This window comes from Anomaloglossus baeobatrachus, chromosome 2 (genome assembly GCF_048569485.1).
Source record: "Anomaloglossus baeobatrachus isolate aAnoBae1 chromosome 2, aAnoBae1.hap1, whole genome shotgun sequence".
Lineage (NCBI taxonomy): Eukaryota > Metazoa > Chordata > Amphibia > Anura > Aromobatidae > Anomaloglossus > Anomaloglossus baeobatrachus.
The window spans coordinates 210684973-210703598 of record NC_134354.1 but is presented as its reverse complement, the minus strand read 5'-3'; the positions used below and the strand labels follow the sequence as shown (position 1 = coordinate 210703598).

General features: G+C 45.1%; 1 protein-coding gene across 1 annotated transcript in view; it reads right to left on the bottom strand.

Annotated features, from left to right (window-relative positions):
• The window catches only part of LRIG2 (leucine rich repeats and immunoglobulin like domains 2), a 140660-nt gene that overhangs the window by 80928 nt on the left and 41106 nt on the right, over nt 1-18626 (bottom strand). Inside the window, exons 2-6 of the mRNA XM_075335592.1 lie at nt 14201-14272; nt 11208-11282; nt 10476-10610; nt 3028-3171; nt 1553-1696 (exon numbers count right to left, since the gene is read on the bottom strand). Of these exons, the coding sequence (XP_075191707.1) occupies nt 1553-1696; nt 3028-3171; nt 10476-10610; nt 11208-11282; nt 14201-14272 (570 nt within the window). The remainder of the gene's footprint in view (nt 1-1552; nt 1697-3027; nt 3172-10475; nt 10611-11207; nt 11283-14200; nt 14273-18626) is intronic.

The following is an 18626-nucleotide window of genomic DNA, read 5'->3' as shown; positions in this document are numbered from 1 at the left end:
AAGGAAGATACTATCCTGCCAGTCTGCAAACAGAAGGATGGATGGCATGATTAGGTAGCCCTGTGTAGTAATGAAAGACTGGAGGAGATATGGCTATGTGCGCACAGTGCGTTTTTCACGGCATTTTTGCGCCGTGAAATCTCAGAGACTTTGTTGGGGAAGGACATGCATGCAGTTTTGGAACCAAAACTGCACCCCAAAAAAAAAAAAGCACAAAAACCGCAGCGTGTGCACAAGGCCTAAAGCAACCTAAATAAGGAGATTTCACACATGTAGTCCGAGCTATGGGATACAGAACTGAGCACATCGACAGATTTGGTGAAAAACAAACATTCAGCCTGTTACTCTGCTCCTAGGAGTCCGGTGGGCGGTTCTACTTTGTGGCCATCACACAGGGAAGGCTGTGAACCCCAGAATCGGACTGCCGACTGGACATACTAAGCACAGAAAGAATCACATGTCTGTTCTATTACTTTTCAAAGCAGTGGTAGTAAAGAACAACTATCCCAGCACAGAGGTATAGAGTAGTATAAAATGTAATAAACACCCATAACCATAAAATCCACTAGATCATTGAGCAGATACACGGCTCCAGGTGCACTGGAGGGCAAATCACTGCACTGCCCCTACGTCTTCACTGACAATGGAGATACCCTGCTGCATAATGTGGCCTCTGTCCTCCATTGTCTACAACAGTTTCCTTATCTCCAGTCCTCAAGGCCACCAACAGGTCATGTTCTCAGGATTTCCTTTGTATTGCACAGGTGAGAGAAAACGTGGCAGTTTCTGATGTCTTGACATGGATTCCATCACATGCGCAATGCTAAGGAAATCCTGAAAACGTGATATGTTGGGGGCCCTGAGGACTGGGGTTTAGGGAACCCTGGTCAATGAGTAGGGAGCGGGTATCATAGCCTGCAAGTGTGGAAATATGGCCACCAGTCAACTTGCAAACCAAAGGTACAAAACAATGAAAGTAAATGTGGGCACAATAGATATACTGTAATATGCATCTTCCACAAGGTTTTATACTGCACTACCTCCTTGTGTTACTAGTGGGCTCCCGAATAAGTACAAGCTAGCTTTGTTCAATGGGAGGCTGTGCCATGTTGAAAAATGCTTTTACATGGTATTATGGTACTACATACGATATGGCAGCATTATAAGCCCATAGTAATGTCTCAGTGTGATGTAAACAAGTAACGGACTAAGACAAAGCAAAGGGAGGGAGACACGCAAGCTAGACATGACTTATAATGAAGTGTCTGGAAACAGGAGAAATTATGCTACTAACATAAGTAAGTCTGGTTACGACAGGTCTAATGATCGGGTCAGACTAATAACATATGAAGATAATGTGCAGAAGAGCAGTGCATTTAACCATTAGCATTCCAAAAGGTGAATTCTGCATGGACTGACACAGAAGAGTATACAGATTACGCCGATATTCACAGCATGCCCTGAAAGAAGCTCCAAAAGACACCAGAAAGTGGCCTTGGGGAGCAACATTCAGAATTTCTGCTGAATGGAGAATTGGGCATAAGCCACTTACAGCTGCTCCATGTTGTCCAATCCAAAAAACGCTCCATCCATTAGTTTGCTAATTCCGTTTCTTTGCATTTTTAAAGATTTTAGCAACTCCAGGCCTTGAAACGTCAGACTCTCCACAACCTGGATGCGATTACGCCTCAATTCACTGGCAATGAAGGATAAAAAAGATAAACATAAAATTAGCTCTGCATTAAAAAGAATAATCAGATGAAGCAACTATTCCATCTTGGTAATAATGAACACAGATCATGACATATCCCAGCCAACAATCATCCTGAGAGGTCTACATCTGGCCCCCATTCACAACCAATAGATTCACCACTTCATTGCCAAGATAGAGCCATTTTGGTATTCCAAATAATGACTTTTTTCTCCTTGTGTGTCCCCCCATAGGGCCATAAGAGCTTTTGGGGATTGTTTTTTTTTCTAAACTTACAATACAACAACTCTGGCATCTTCCTGGCAATAATATAATGTTATGCAATTATCAGAAATCATGTAATAAGCATCAATGAAGCTCACAGTATTCTTCCCTGAGCGCAAAAGATCACTGGGCAGTAAAGCCAGCTGTACACATTAGATGGCTGTTGGTTGAATGCGGTTTCAGCCGATCGTCGGCCAAGAGCCATCTCTCCCATACACAGGAGCACTCCTAACAAGCTCTTGTGTGGTCTATGAAAGAGCAGTCCACATCTGTTGGGAGTTTAGCTCTGGGAGAACACACACATTAAGGTACAGTCACACTTAGCGACGCTCCAGCAATCCCACCAGCGATCTGACCTGGCAGGGATCGCTGGAGCGTCGCTACATGGTCGCTGGTGAGCTGTCACACAGGCAGATCTCCTCAGCGATCAGAGATCAGCCACAAGCGACCCGTGTAACGACGCAGTGCTTGGTAACCATAGTACACATCGGGTTACTAAGCAAAGCGCTTTGCTTATTGTTACCCGATGTGTACCTTGGCAATGTGTGCAGGGAGCCGGCTTCTAGAAGCTGTGGACGCTGGTAACCAAGGTAAATATCGGGTAACCAAGCAAAGAGCTTTGCTTGGTTACCAGATGTGTACCTTGGTTACCAGCGTCCACAGAAGCCGGCTCCCTGCACATTCAGATCGTTGCTCTCTCGCTGTCACACACAGCGATGTGTGCTTCACAGCGGGAGAGCAATGACAAAAAAATGGTCCCAGACATTCAGCAACGACTGGCGACCTCACAGCAAGAGCCAGATCGTTGCTGGATGTCACACACAGCGACATCGCTAGCAAGATCGCTGTTGCGTCACAAAAAACGTGACTCAGCAGCGATGTCGCTTAGTGAGACGTGGCCTTTAGTATTGGCTGAACCTGTGAATATTGGTGGCTTTGGCCAACATTAGTCTAATGTGTATGAGACCAACGTTCTTTCTTTGCCATCACAGTTAGCCTCCCAATGGAAGGAACGCCACTATCGCCCCTAGATCTCGTCACATTGCACTTACAGGTGTTGCAGATTTGGGAGTTTCAGGCTTTTCGGCTGAATCACACTGATCTTGTTCCGGTTCAGTTTCAAAACTATTAATGATCCAGATAAATTGTCAAAAGAACCAGCTTCCAAGGTTGTAATTCTATTGTTGCTCAGGTTTCTAGGTGGAAGGAAAAGATAAGTTAGCTTGGGTCTATTTACACAACTATTATAGAAAAGAATTGAAGAAAAAAAAAAAAATACATTCAAATATTTAAAAGGAAACGGTCATATAAAAAAAGCTATTAATCTGCAGATACAGGGTTAATCTGGAGGTTAATAGCATTATAAACTTGCCCAGAAGCCGCATTTAGAGTCCCGCTGGCAGGGGAAATAATCTTTACTTCTCCCAGCAGCCTCAGGCTTTCAGTCATTGGGGTTAATCCAGTGCGGTTTCAGTCACCACACTGTGTATATAATGAGCGGAGGCTGTAAGCGAGCCCCGGCACTGATTGCATCAGTACAGATCCGGCTGTCAATGCTGAGGCCAGATGTCAATCAGTGCTGGGGCTTGGTTACAACCACCGCTCAGTGTGGTGACTGAAGCCGGGCCGGACAAAGCCCTATGACAGAGTCCGAGACTGCCGGGAGGAATAAAGATAATTACCTCCCAGAAGTGGGGCTCCCAGTACTTAGAGAGAGGCAGCTATAACCGGGCCCCGGGACTGATCGACAGCTGGATCTGTACAGATGCAATGCTGAAGCCGGCTGTCAATCAGTACTAGGGCTTGCTTACAGCCGCTGCTCACTATAAAGAGGGGTGACAAAGTTTGAGGCTGCCAGGGGGAAGAATGATCATTTAACGAGTACCGCGAATCCGAGTATTTCGAAACTCGCTCATCATTCATCAAAACACTATTAACCTGCAGATTAACGCTATGTCTGCAGGTTAACCCCTTCACTCCCGGGCGATTTTCCATTTTCCATTTTTTTTTTCTCCCCTTCTTCCGAGACACGTAACTTTATTTTTCCGTTAATCTTTCCATATGAGGGCTTGTTGTACTTTTGAATGAAACCATGATTTTTACCATATAATGTACTCGAAAACAGCAAAAAAAATTCCAAGTGTGAAAAAAAATTGCAAAAAAAGTGCGACTGCCTGATTGTTTTTGGGATACTTTATTCACAGTGTTCACTATATGGTAAAACTGATGTGTGGGTATGATGCCTCAGGTCGGTACTAGTTCGTAGACACCATACATGTATAGGTTTACTTTTATCTAAGGGAAATGAAAAAATACACAAGTTTGTCTAAAAAAAGCGCACTTTTTGCGTCATTTTCCACGATCCGTAGCGTTCTCATTTTTCAAGATCTATGGCTCAGTGACAGCTTATTTTTTGCGTCTCGAGCTGACGTTCTTAATGGCACAATTTTTGCACAGATGTTACATTTTGATCAACTGTTATCGCATCTTGCGCAAATTATGCAAAGATCAAAAAACCATTCCGGTTAATTGATTTTATATTTTGATAGATCGGGTGTTTCTGAACGCGGCAATACCAAATTTGTGCATATTTATTTTTTTTAACCCTTTAATTTTTAATGGGGCGAATGGGGGGTGATTTGAACTTGTTTTTTTTTTATTTTACTAGTCTCTCTAGGGGACTATAAGGATCAGTTGTCTGATCGCTCTTCCATTTATTCAGATCAGTTACACAGCTGAGATCTGCAGAAAGGCAGCTTTTCTATTACACAGGGCAGTCTGCGGGGTGTAAGAGGAAGTGACTCATGATAGCTCCAGGAGTCATCACATGACCTTTTGCTGCTATGACAACCATCGGGTCCATGTGATCCCGTCAAGTGAATTCCGATGGCGCCGGGTAAGTGAATGCTTACTGCGGCGCACTGTTTCATCTCGCTGTCACATTTTCACAGCGCGCTGTAAGGGGTTAACAGGCACGAGTAGAGAGCGGATCCACTCGTGCTTGATAGCCGCACATGTCAGCTGTTCAAGTCAGCTGACATGTGCAGGGATCGCTGTCGATTGCCGCGTCAGGCGGTGGGGATTAACCTCACGCGATCCATGATGTACCCAGTACGCCATGTGTTGTGAAGAGGTTAAAAGGGGTTTTTTTTCTTTCCTTAAGGCCTAAGCCACACGCTGAGAAAATCAGTGCAAGTGGAGTGCGATAAAACATCGCAATCCACTCGGACCAATTTTAGCCTGTGTGTCAGCGCACATGAGCGATTATTTTCTCAGCCCTAATGGGACCGAGAAAACAATCGCAGCATGCTGCGATTGTAATGCGAGACTCTTTTCTCTCGCCCCATTCAAGTGAATGGGGCGAGAGAAAAATCGCACTGCACTCGCGGTACACCGGTGTACCGCATGTGCAGAGCGAGATTTGCAATAGCCGGCTATGGAGGTGAGAGGGAGAGAAATTCCTCCCTTCCCTCCTCAGCGCCGGCCCGCCCCTCCGTAGCTGAGGTCCGCACGCACAGTCGGCCCTCAGACGTAGGGATACTAGCATGACACACAGCTCCTGCTGTGCTGCCAGCGCGAGCAGAGTGTCATGCGAGCATCGCACTAGTGCCCCGTGTGGCCCCTGCCTAAGAGTTTCCCTTAAAATCAACTATTCACCAATGACTTTAAAAAATGTTTGGAAAGTTTCTTGGCACAATGCATTACCGGTTATTTCCAATGTTCCGCAGTTCTAGCTGCTTTTTAGCCAAGCTCTATTAGAATTGAGCGATGATCAGTGACTACACCTTGTAAAGAGCTATGGAATTTATTCACTTAACAAGCGCCATTAATATATTATCTACAGCAGTGCTATTAGTCTGGGGGAGTTTGGGATAGCCAGAGACACCTCCTGTTTAATGACTGGTTAACAATATAGTTCTCTCTATACTGTCTAAAGATCTACCTTTTTAAGATCAGCTGATGACCGTATTTGTGGTCCAAGTGCGATCCAACAAAACATCGGATCACGCTCGGACCAATGTTAGGCTATTTTCACACTTGCGTTGGATGGCTTCCGTAGCATTGCGTTGCGGATGCATATAGTGGCACAACGCAATGCTACGGATCATACAAAATAACGGAAAGCGTTATTTTTTTCTTCTTTACAGTACCGGCAGCCGACTATAGTGAACGATCAGCTGATCGCTCTTAATAGCCGACGGCCGAGCGCTCAGCTCAGTGCCCCGACATGCCGGCGGCCGAGCGCTCAGCTCAGTGCCCCGACATGCCGACGGCCGAGCGCTCAGCTCAGTGCCCCGACATGCCGGCGGCCGAGCGCTCAGCTCAGTGCCCCGACATGCCGGCGGCCGAGCGCTCAGCTCAGTGCCCCGACATGCCGGCGGCCGAGCGCTCAGCTCAGTGCCCCGACATGCCGGCGGCCGAGCGCTCAGCTCAGTGCCCAGACATGCCGGCGGCAGAGCTCAGCTGAACATTTGGCCACCGAGAAATAAAATAAAGTTTGTGATTAAAAAAAAGGAGCATGCGCAGTGAAAAATAAAGGTTTCCGCCGCTGAAAAAAACGTTACATGCAGCGTTCCATCCGCCCGACGCTGTGTCGTCCAGCGGATGCAACGCTGACACTTGCATTACAGTTCGTCGTCCATACAAGTCTATGGAGAATAGCGCAGTGCGTTAATGGACTGCGCTATTCTCCATAGTGACGGACTGCGCTGAACACAAGTGTGAAAGTAGCCTCATTCTACTGTATGAGACAATGCACAAGCCAGATTTTTTTTTTGCTTGGGCTGAGTCTGTCTGAGGAAGAAACAGATAAAAAAAGAAATGCAGCATGCCAAAGTTGCCTTGGTAAGGCTATGTGCGCAAGCAGAGATGTGGTCAATCATATACTGTCAAAAACACCTCCTTTGTTCAAAAACACCTTGTTTAGAAAATAAAGTGATTGGGAGAAAAATGCCGGTCATGAAGGACCTCAGAGAGAGCCCAAATTTCTCAGGGTGCGACAGCCTTGTTACTTCTATGGGAAAAGAAGATGAGGAACACTGAATTCTCTTTCTTCATAGACTAACATGATTAATGATCCTTCTGTAAAGCTGTATGAACTCTGCACAGTACCCACATATGGCTCAGTGACGCAGCCGGAGAGGAACAAGCACCTACATTGCCTGATTAGGCTGGAATCGGAGTTATAAGCACACAGCATAATCACAACTGTACAGAAACAGATTGTGCACTGAATAAATAGAAGTCAGGCAATCAGAATTTAGCTATTCCAATGGGTCAGTTCATTTCTGCTCAAGCAATAAAAAGCCACGCTAAACTGCAAAATCAGTCAGAAGAGACTCGGCATGAGATCTTGTGAAACAGAAACCTGATCCTGGACTGGTCTCCACCCGGTCTGGCTGCGGACTACAAATCACAATCTGGATGAGGCCTAATCAGCGGAGATTCATTTCCAGACAGTTTTTGTGGCTGGTTGATCACACGTAGCCCATTAAGCCTTGTTGCTGGCCCTTTTTGACTGCACGGACCAGCATGACTTTAATGATAAAATAATTGGCTGATTGCTTGTTAAGTTCTACGTTTGTTACATTTTTGAACAGCTTACTCACGGCTGTACTAAAATGTCTAGTCTGGTAAAAACAATGTAAAATGCCTTCCAGCAAGTGCCAGTCTGCATTCTTAGGCTATGTGCGCACTTACCGGATTTTGCCGCGGATTTTTCGCGGATTTGCTGCATGTTTCGCTGCAGAAAATGTTCATAACATCTCTGCAGTGAATCACCAGCAAATCCTATGGAGAAAAAAAATCCTGTGCGCACTGGGCGGAATTTGACAGCTGCATGTTTTGCTGCGGGAATCCCGCAGCAAAAACAAGTGCATGTCACTTCTTTTCCGCACATCGCTGCGGGATTTCACTCCATTGACTCCAATGTTAATCATGAAATCCCGCAGGGAATAATGCAGGCAGCAAATTCTGTGCGGTTCACTGCGTTTTCCTGCGTTATTCCCTGCGGTATTTCGCGGTTTACCTCCGGTAATGTACATCGCCTGTCTGCGGTTTTGCAGGGAAGTGATGTCATTACAGGAAGAGGAAGCAAAGCAGAGAGTAAACACACACATCACAGACACAGACATCACAGACACACATCACAGACATAGAACACACATAGAAAGAAAACGGAAATATATAATAAAAAAAAAAAAAAAAAAAAAAAAAAAAAGAACGTGGGCTCCACTGCATATTTACCTTCCAGCCGAGGTAAGCACACAGCGGCGGCCCGGTATTCTCAGGCTGGGGAGGGAGAGGGGCAGGGGTAATGTCCCCCGCCTCACTCCCCCTCCGGCAGCCGAGAATATCAGCCGCAGCTGCCCCGGCACTGTCGCATCCATTATGCGGCAGCACCGGGAGTGTCCTCGGCTCTTCCTGCCGCCGTGTAGCAGTGGCGGTCAGGGTAATATAACAAGGGGTTAATGGTGATGGGGGACCACCGCCATTAACCCCAGGCTTGATCATGGCAGCGTCTATGTGACAGCTGACATGATCAACCCGTAAGTAAAGTGAAAAAAACACAGACACCGAAAAATCCTTTATTTTAAATAAAACCAACAAGCCTCGTTCACCATTTTATTAACCCCCCCCCCCAAACAAAGCTCCGGCGTAATCCACACAGCTCCGGCATAATCCACAGCTCCGGCTCCTGCGTCCTGCACTGCTGACATCCAGCCGCGACTGTCACAGACACAGGCTGAATGCAGCAGACAGCAGAGGTAATTACCGGTCATTTCCCACGGCCGGTAATGTGAACTCACTGCCGACCGTGGGAAATGCAGCGATCTGTCATCTATCTATCCTTCTATCTATCCCTCTATCTATTCTTCTGTCTCTTTATCTATCTATCATCTCAGAATTAAATGACTTTTTTTTTTTTTTCAATGTGCTTTATTGCATTGAATGCAATAAAGCACATCCCAACCCGCACGCGGCAAAACCGCGGCAATACCGCGAATAATACCGCGGTAAAACCGCAGCAAACCGCGGCAAACCGCATGCGGTTTTCGGGTGCGGTTTCCCGCGGTTTTTTACCGCGGGTGCGGTAATCTTTGAGAGCATGCGGAATTTTCTCATGGAAATTTCATTTCCCAGTGCGCACAGAGCCTAAAAGGGGTTCTCCACGAGCCTGCTTCTTTAAAGCTTTGCTCTTAAATTGCAGACCTCCTCTTTTTCCTAATTTACCAACAGTAAGTTATCATTCTCAGGCAATGTTACCAAAACATCAGGGAATGCAGTGTGATCCACAAGCCTGCTGCCTCCGTGTATTAACATTCTGCTATCACTGTACAGTATCTGCAAAACTGAAGCAAAACAGCAATATGACCACAATGTGCCAGGTCACACTGGTCACTCCCTTATAAAGGGAATCAGGATCTCTGCCCTACAACGTAGGGCTGAGATCCTGATTCCAGTGATGTGTCACTTACTGGGCTGCTGAGTGTAGTGTTGATAAAATCACTGTTTAATCAGCAATAGATCATCAGAGGACTACTTGGTGTGCTGCCAGGTAGTCCAGCATATTCATGAGCTCTGTATCACTGCCAGATCTGCAGCAGAGAAAACATTGATTTTATCAAAATGACAGCAAACAGCTCATAAGTGACACATCATTGGAATCAGAATCTCTGCCCCGACATTATGCTGCTCTTACATGGGGGAGCAAAACCCTGGTGAGAGATTCCCTTTAACGAGAACCTGTCAGCATGAAAATGCCATCTTCTCTGTCTCTGCAGGCACCATTTAATAGAGCAGGGGAGCAGAGTATAGGGATAATGTATTCAGAGAAAAGATTCTGTATAACCTGTGCCCTCTATTTCTGGGATTTCCTGTCCAGTGGGCGGTCCGATTAATGACTGACAGTTATCTCAGCATGCAGAGAAATAAAGCTGTCAATCATTGATAGCCCCGCCCACCAGTTACAAAAATAAATAAATCCCAGAAATAGAGGGCACAGGTTATACTGAATCTTTTCTCTGAAACGTTATCTCACCATACTCAGCACCCCTTTCTCTATAACATGGTGCCTGCAGATTGGATGGCATTTATATAGGTGCCCTCCAACCCCTTCACAATATTCGATGTAAAGGTACTCTATTGGCTTCCACAGTGAATATCGGCAGGGAAAAAGTAAAGGGCTGCTGAAGCGCTTTTTCTGTCTCATTTTGTAATGTCTAGCTTAAAAGATGACTAAAACCATCAAGAATTATTTTATTTCTTCAAGATTGACATTTTCAAATTAGACAAGAACGTCAAAATATTAAGATGTTTTTAAGTGGCAACATTATATCAACCTGTATGGTGGTAAACCGTTTCATAGCGCGTGTTATCGCTTTTGTTCATTAACTTAATGCTAGGAAAAAATTCGTAAGAATTAAAAAAATCAATACAATAGCGAAACATTTAGCGCAATAAAATATTACAAAATGAAATAAAATCCAAAATCACTTACAAATGCTTCAGAGGAATCCGTGGGAAAAATGTGTTTTTGATTTCAGTAAGGAGATTGGAGCTTAGGTCCAAGGTTTCCAGTGAAAGATACTGCTGAAGCAAATCTCCATTCAATTCAGAAATTTTATTATGTACCCTGTTGGTGGGGGGGGAGGAAATTATATTAAAAACACAAGTCAATTAAATATACATGACTGCCAACCTTATATAAAGCGGATATTTAAAAAGTCGCATCTGTCTACCCACTCATCATCCGCTAGAACGGAGAGCGCACAGATCTGTTGGCAAAAAAACTGTCTGTTTTGAAAAAACTGATTTTTGCAGGAATCGTGTTTTTTTTCTCACATAAAAGTCTGTAGAAGACGGATGCCCTAACTGCTTATTTAGGGATCTGGTTTTCTTTCATTTGTAAAAAGATCTGTTTTTTTTATTTACTGGATCAGTTTCATATGGAAAATAAATAGCAATAAGGTAACGGATCCATTTTCCATAGACTCACATAAAAAAAAACAAAAAAACAAAACGCTATAGTGGTGCATTAAATCAGCCTCTTACAGGGTAATTATATATTGAAGAAAAAGAAAAAAAAAAAAAAAAAGAAAAAAGCCTCGAAAGCCCATTCACACAGCTACAATTTTCCTGTTGTGAATTTAAGGGCAAAGTGTACAAATGTAAACCCACATTATTCCTGTTATTCCAGGTATTACAAAATATATGTCTACGGTATACTTACAAGGAGAGGAGCGTGATGTTAGAGGTCGGTTCTCCCAAGTGAGGAATTGCAGTTAACTCGTTGTAATTCATTTTCCTGAGGTGGAAACAATGTAGAGAAAAATATAAAGATGTTGTAACGAGGGTGGCATAAATAAGAAAATTAATGGATAGATCACAATTATATTTATAATACATGAGCTACTAACAGGCAATATGTCATCAAAAAATAACCTATTTTGTGTTTGGGGGGGGGGGGGGGGGAAGAGTTTGTTTACTACCGAGCCCAATAATAGACTTGTACTATGTTTATTCAGTAGCCACATGAACATTACCAATAAACGGTCTTTTACCCTACTTCATGGTGTTGAAGAGTGATCTAGTTCTAAGGGACCAGAGCGCACGGACCAGAGCGCACGGACCAGAGCGCACGGACCAGAGCGCACGGACCAGAGGGCACGGACCAGAGGGCACGGACCAGAGGGCACGGACCAGAGGGCACGGACCAGAGGGCACGGACCAGAGGGCACGGACCAGCCGCGGCTCTCCCTGACCAGAGCGTGATAGCTTCATGTAATTCTATGAAACAGTCAGGATCGGCACAAGAGAGAACCGTAGCAGGCCATGCCCAAAATGCAATGCAACAAACTGGCTAAAAGTGTCCTGACCGAGCGTAACAGCGTCATAGAAATATATGAAGCAGTCACTCTTTGGTCAGGAGAGCCATGGCCAGTCTGAATTCTGGTCTGTAAGGGCTATGTTGTACGCACGTTTGAAAGAGCCCTAAAGGACATTTTACAGCAAGGTGGAAGAGGTGAGCTGTAACATCCCCGTTATATAGAAGTGTTTTACCTTTCACAATCGGTGAAGGTTTTCTAAAGACGTGTGCAGGCATATTGCAGACTATAAGGGGTGCGTATGGGCGCTGGACACCACCTTTAGTATTAGGCTGGAGTCACACTTGCGTATGACTCGCACGAGTGCAACGTGAGAAAAACTCGCATTGGCCTCGAACCAATGTTAATCAATGAGGCATTTTTTTCTAAGCTCCAATCGGACTGAGGAAAAGAAAAAAAAAAAAAACAACTTGCAGCGTGCTGCAATTGCAAGGGTATCTCGCACGAGACTCGCCAACGCAAGTCTATGGTTGTGAGAGAAAAAAAAAAAAAAAGGATGTCACACGGACAGCACACGGACCATCCTAGTGACATCCGATTTTATGGATACAATTCTACCATGTAGCAGAGAACACTGTAAATGGTCCTGTAAATGACTAAGGCTGTTTTCACACATCAGTTTATCAAGGATAAGGCTGCACATCAAAGCTAGATAATAGTATAATGCTATAAGCATACCGAAAAACATTGAAGCATACAATGAAAAATGCCACTTGCTAACTTTAACATGTGAATAATGAATTGCATACCTGCCATGAATATTAGGAAAAAGGAGATATTTAGCAATCGCATTGATCAATGTAACTGAGCCCCAAAACCTCGTCAAGGTATATCTCTATATTGGGGTCCCTAGCTCTGTGACCCTAACTGTGTGTCATCTCATTGCAATTAAAAACTCAAGGTATATCTTATCCTTATGTACTATGTATTTTTTTGGCTTGCACTCATAATATATATATATATATATATATATTAGTGCTCACTTCAGTTATCCTATTTAGTATTTTGAAGTTTTTTTCTGAATGTGAACACAGCTCTGCCCCTTTCGGCCATGTTTTTTCCATCTCCTATATAAGACAATCCTTGGTTACCCCTCTCCACCCACAGCAGTTTTTAATTGCAATGAGATGACACACAGTTAGGGTCATAGAGCTAGGGACCCCAATATAGAGATATACCTTGACGAGGTTTTGGGGCTCAGTTACATTGATCAATGCGATTGCTAAATATCTCCTTTTTCCTAATATTCATAGCAGGTATGCATTTCATTATTCACACTTTCAAAGTTAGCAAGTGGCATTTTTCATTGTATGCTTCAATGTTTTTCGGTATGCTTATAGCATTATACTATTATCTAGCTTTGATGTGCAGCCTTATCCTTGTGTCGTAAAAATATCAGCCAGCAGCCGCCCGGAATTGCCACATCCATTAGATGCGACAGTCCCGGGACTCTACCCACCAGCTCATCCCAAATTGCCCTGGTGCAGTGGCAATCGGGGTAATAAGGAGTTAATGGCAGTCCATAGCTCCACACAGCAACTGAAGTGAGTTGTGCTGTCAGCGGTGACATCACTCAGGTAGTGCCTGGGTGTGCGCGGTGATGACGGGGGCCGTAGTGCCTGGGTGTGCGCGGTGATGATGGGGGCCGTAGTGCCTGGGTGTGCGCAGTGATGATGGGGGCCGTAGTGCCTGGGTGTGCGCGGTGATGATGGGGGCCGTAGTGCCTGCGTGTGTGCGGTGATTGAGGCGGTAGTGCCTGCGTGTGTGCGGTGATGATTGAGGCGGTAGTGCCTGCGTGTGTGCGGTGATGATGGGGGCTCTCTCGGCATGAAAAAAAAAAAATCTGTTTTTTGCTGGATCCGTTGCTTCAGTTTTTACACAATCTGCGATGGATCCGTTCCATCAGGCACAAACCGGATTGTGCCTGACGGCAAAAAAAAAAAACTGGTGTGAGAAAGCAGCCTAATACCGGCGGGGAAAAACAGATTGCACACGGACAGCACATGGATGACAACTGAGAAAAAAAATGGTCTCTCTCTCCGGCATGAGAATCGGATGGATTGTTCATACACAAGTGTGGCTCCAGCCTTAGGCAGAGTTGCTTGGCTCAGATTTTAGCCATATACACAAATAATAATTTGTATTGTAAAGTGCTGCTGAATAGGTTGGTGCTATGTAAGCGGTACATGAATGTGTATCAATTTTTATAAAATAGTGTGATCAGTGCCTTAGCAGCAAGCCTGGATCCTGGGACCGTCCCGATAAACCTGCTCCTGGGTGTACAGAGGACCCTCCTCACCCAGCCCATTATGCAGAAGAATAAGACGACTGAACTTACACCTCCTGCAGAGAGTACAGCTCCGGCACCAGGCTGCTGTTGGATAAAGTCAGCCAGTTGTGGCTGATCTCCCTAAAGGGAAGGAAAGAAAAGTTACACATCAGTCATCTATCGTATATACTGTACATATACACACACACACACACACACACACACGACAAGCTACTGGTACATTATTGCTCGTTGACTTGTAGTGTTCTTTGTACTAGTGACCACCTTAGGTTTACCGAAGACAGGAGCAAGTATTTTCCTGCTAATTAATATGTTTCAGGAATTAGTATGTCCTATATATATTTGTCACTGGGCCTATGTATTCGAGATAATTTCCTTTTAGAGAACACACTCTTTTCTTAAGCAATGCTGTAGACAAAACAAGCGCAATAGGGTCTTACACAACAAAGAAACCCCCAAAAAAACGTAACAGTAAGAATGCTCACCTTGTAGGGTTGTGTGACCCACAACCAGTATGAAAGTAATATACAGAAGCTGCACGGTCCACAAGCCCTAAGGCAGAAAGGAAATATATAGGAACCAGGAGATTTATGGATCAGTCTGCACCAATGTAGATGAATAAAAACTCCAATGGTAGATAATGGGTGCTTTAGTCAACGCGTTTCTGTCCTGAAGTTGAACAAAGCACCCCTCATCTACCGCTGGAGTGGTTATCCCTCTAAAACATCTTAGACAGATCTATACATCTCATGTTTCCTATACATTTACATTCCATCTGAGTCGCCCATGGACTTTATTGGTCATACCAAATGCTAGTGTCGGTTAGTTTTTCCAGTATGAATTGTTGGGGGGGTTCCAAGGGAGGGTAAGTGCAACAGAAAAAACTGAGAAGGTGCATGAAATCACATGACCGCTGAATCCAATCACAGGTCCTACCGGTCCTGGGACATTGCTTCCAGGGCAGCAAACGCTGGATCCAGTTTCATCTAACAATTTAACTCAATCTAGTATAAATCACTCAGTGCATATTGTTCGCTTTAGTCTGCCTGGGTAAACACATGTAAATAACCAATCGGTAAAAGTTTACCAATCAGTGGTTGTATTATCGGCCAAAATCTGTTAATCAGTGGTGGGATGTGGTTGCACACAGCAATTGACTAGTAGGCATCAGACATGCAGTCCCGTAGTAATCTCCTACTGATAAACACTGATTTTACTGATCACACAGCCCAGTAAGTGACTCATCACTACAATCAGGATCTCAGCCCCTACATTTTGTGGCTCTCAGATTACATGGTACAAGTCTGTTGACAGATTCCCTTTAAAGGCTAGGTTCGCACACTGCGTCTTTTTGACGCTGCGTTTTTGTACGTTTTTGGCCGCTAAAAACGCACAAAAATGCACCTGCGTCGGAAAAACGCATCAAAAACGCATGCGTTTTTGCCGCGATTTGGTGCGTTTTTGGCTGCGTTTTGCTGCGTTTTTGATCTCTGCGTTTTGCTGTGTTTTTCCAATGCATTGCATGGGGGGAAAACGCAGAAAAACGCAGGAAAGAACGGACATGTCCATTTTTTTTTAACTCAAAAACGCAGGTAAAAAAAAACATGTGTGCGGACAGCAAAAATGAAAACTCAGACTTTGCTGGGGAAACAAAGTCCTGCAGTTTTGAGGCCAAAAACGCACCCGAAAAACGCGCAAAAACGCCGTGAAAAACGCACTGTGCGCACATAGCCTAAATACATTAAAAGCTCCTATTAAAAAGGCCGCACTAGCCCCCTGATATTCGCTCCCCCTCTGCACTGCGGTAGTGAGCGTGTGAGAGTCAGACGCCTCCAGCCCGGGATTTCACTCTTCCTCGCCTCCTGCCATTTCCTGCTTTCACACGTAACTAATGCAAACGTGGTTTGTTTATATGGCGAGGAGAGAGAATGGGCTGCGGAATTAAATGCCACAGCTAAGTGTGTGCGAGAGGAGCAAATGGATCCTTGTTTGCATCATTCGCTATTGACGTGCTGGAAGCGAAGGGACTTCATTAATATTTCACCAGGATGAACGGCAGGAATGATGTCATGAAATCGCTGCTGAATCTGTGTGATAGCCCCTGATTCCCAGCAGACATTTTCTAATGAAATATTAAACCCATTGCAACATGAAATTCAGCCACCCGTGCGACAGGAGCCTTTCTAACACGCCGCTATATAACATGCGGTGTCAACTCTACAGCCTCATACATACTGCATTATCGAGGAGACGATGCGGCTGATTCACCAACATCCGCCACCTTTTCTGTTACAGGGCGGACTGACACAAACCCCACATTTACTGACACATAGAACTGATGAGATCTGCTGCTCAGGTTGTGTCACATCAGATCCCAACCCCGGAGTCATTATCACACGTGACAAATTGATAGCAATACGATCCCATCACCACCATATTAATATGCCTCAATAAAGGAACGGTCTGGGATGTAAAGAAAAAGCTAAATCCTTATGTGCGCACGTTGCGCAAATACATGCAGTTACGGTGCGCTTTGTAGCGCAGCGTAACTGCATGCGTCCTGCGTCCCCTGCACAGTCTATGGAGATTGTGCAGGGGCCGTGCGCACGTGGCGTTTAAGAGCGCAGCGCTTCGGCTACTGCCGAAGCGCTGCGTAAAAAGAAGTGACATGTCACTTCTTCCGTGCGCTTTTCCGGCAGCTCCTGCTCTGTCTATGGGAGGAGCTGCAGGCAGAGCGCATGGAATCGGCTTCACTATGGACATTTCTGCAGCGATTTAAAGCGCACATGTGCTCTTCAGATCACTGCAGAAATTTCTGCAGTGAACTGTACGCAACGTGCGCACATGAAGGGTATGTGCCCACGTAACAGATTTGTGCACAGATTTTCTGCAAACAAAACTGCAGCTTGTTTTTTATTGCGTTTTCACATTTTTTAAGTGTTTTTCATTTTTTTTTTTGCTAGCCATGGTGATCGAAGGGATTCAGGCGCTGTACCCCCACAATCACTTAGGCTGCTTTCACACCTCCGGTTTTAGCAGAGCCGGCCAATCCGGCTCTAAAACCTATCCAATGGATGCGGCGACAAAACCGCATCCTTTGCATAAGTTTTTTTACATGCGGCCCGTCCGGTTTTTGCTGCTTGCGGCAGGCTACTGAGCATGCGCAGTGGAAAAAAACGCATGCGGCGGCTGGATGCGGCTTTTGCTTTTTGCTTTGCTGCATGCATTGTAAATCGCGCCACATTGGCCGGATGCGGCGCGATGTATTTTTGCCAGACAAAAAAAACGTGCCAGGCAACGCTACACCCGGGCGCCGCATCGGCTAAATCTGACGCATGCAGAAAAAAAACGGACGGAACGCAAGCTCATGTGGCACAATACGGCACTAATGTAAGTCTATGCAAAAAAAAAACGCAACCGGCGGCAAAACAAAAAAAAAAAAACTTGCGTTTTTTTTCTGCAAAGCGCCGGATTGTGCCACACAGGAAAAACCGGATATGTGAAAGCAGCCTAAGGTCTCACTGCCTAGAGAGGGGTCTATGCCGCTCCTGGTAGTTTAACCCACTGAATGCTGCGATCAGTGCGATTGCAGCATTCAAGAGGCAGGGAGAGGGATCGCTTAACTCTCCTTGGCGATCGGGTCCTTGTAACGTGATTACAGGGACCCAATCGCTGCCATAGCAACACTGGGTAGTCACCATGACAACTCAGGTTACTGAGCTACGGAGAGCCTCACGTACCATGCCGGATGCATGGTGTGTGAGCTGAAGTGTCAGTGCAGCGAGTGGATATAATCTATTGCAGTGATTGAGCACGAGCACAGCAGTAGATTACATCAGATGCAGAAAAAAACACTGAAAGAATTGACTTGCTGCACATTTTTCTGTGCCAAAATCTGCAAGGAAAGAATCTGCAACATGTGTACAGCAAGTCAGGGCTCTCAGACTTTGCTGGGATGTGTTTTTCCTTGCAGTATTGATTCAAACCTGCAAGAAAGAAAAAAAAAAAAAACCAGCGTGGGCCCACAGCCTTACATGGTTAGCAGAAAACAGCATGAAAAATGGAGACGAGCCGAGCCATACCCTTATGATATACAATCAGGCTGTCAGGAAAGACTTTCTACGCAACAACTGCACTTGACCAAAAGTAAACATGATCAATAAGGTTTCCCTAGGTATCGGCTTCAGATTGGCCTGTCACACTGCCAGCTCACAAATAGAGGACAAACTGGTCTTTACTGCGGTCTGACAGATGAAGCGTATCATTAGGGCACATGCACACACAATATGGATTAAAACATTGGGGCACTGATCACCGATTTCAGGTTTTACCTTTAGTCCCATTATCACAGGTATAGAAAATCCAGCCTCTAGCCACGCAGTCTGCCTGTACCAATATTTATGAAAAAATGGCGCCTAAAGGCCCTGTTACACGCAACGATGTATCTAACGATATACCGCCGGGGTCACGGATT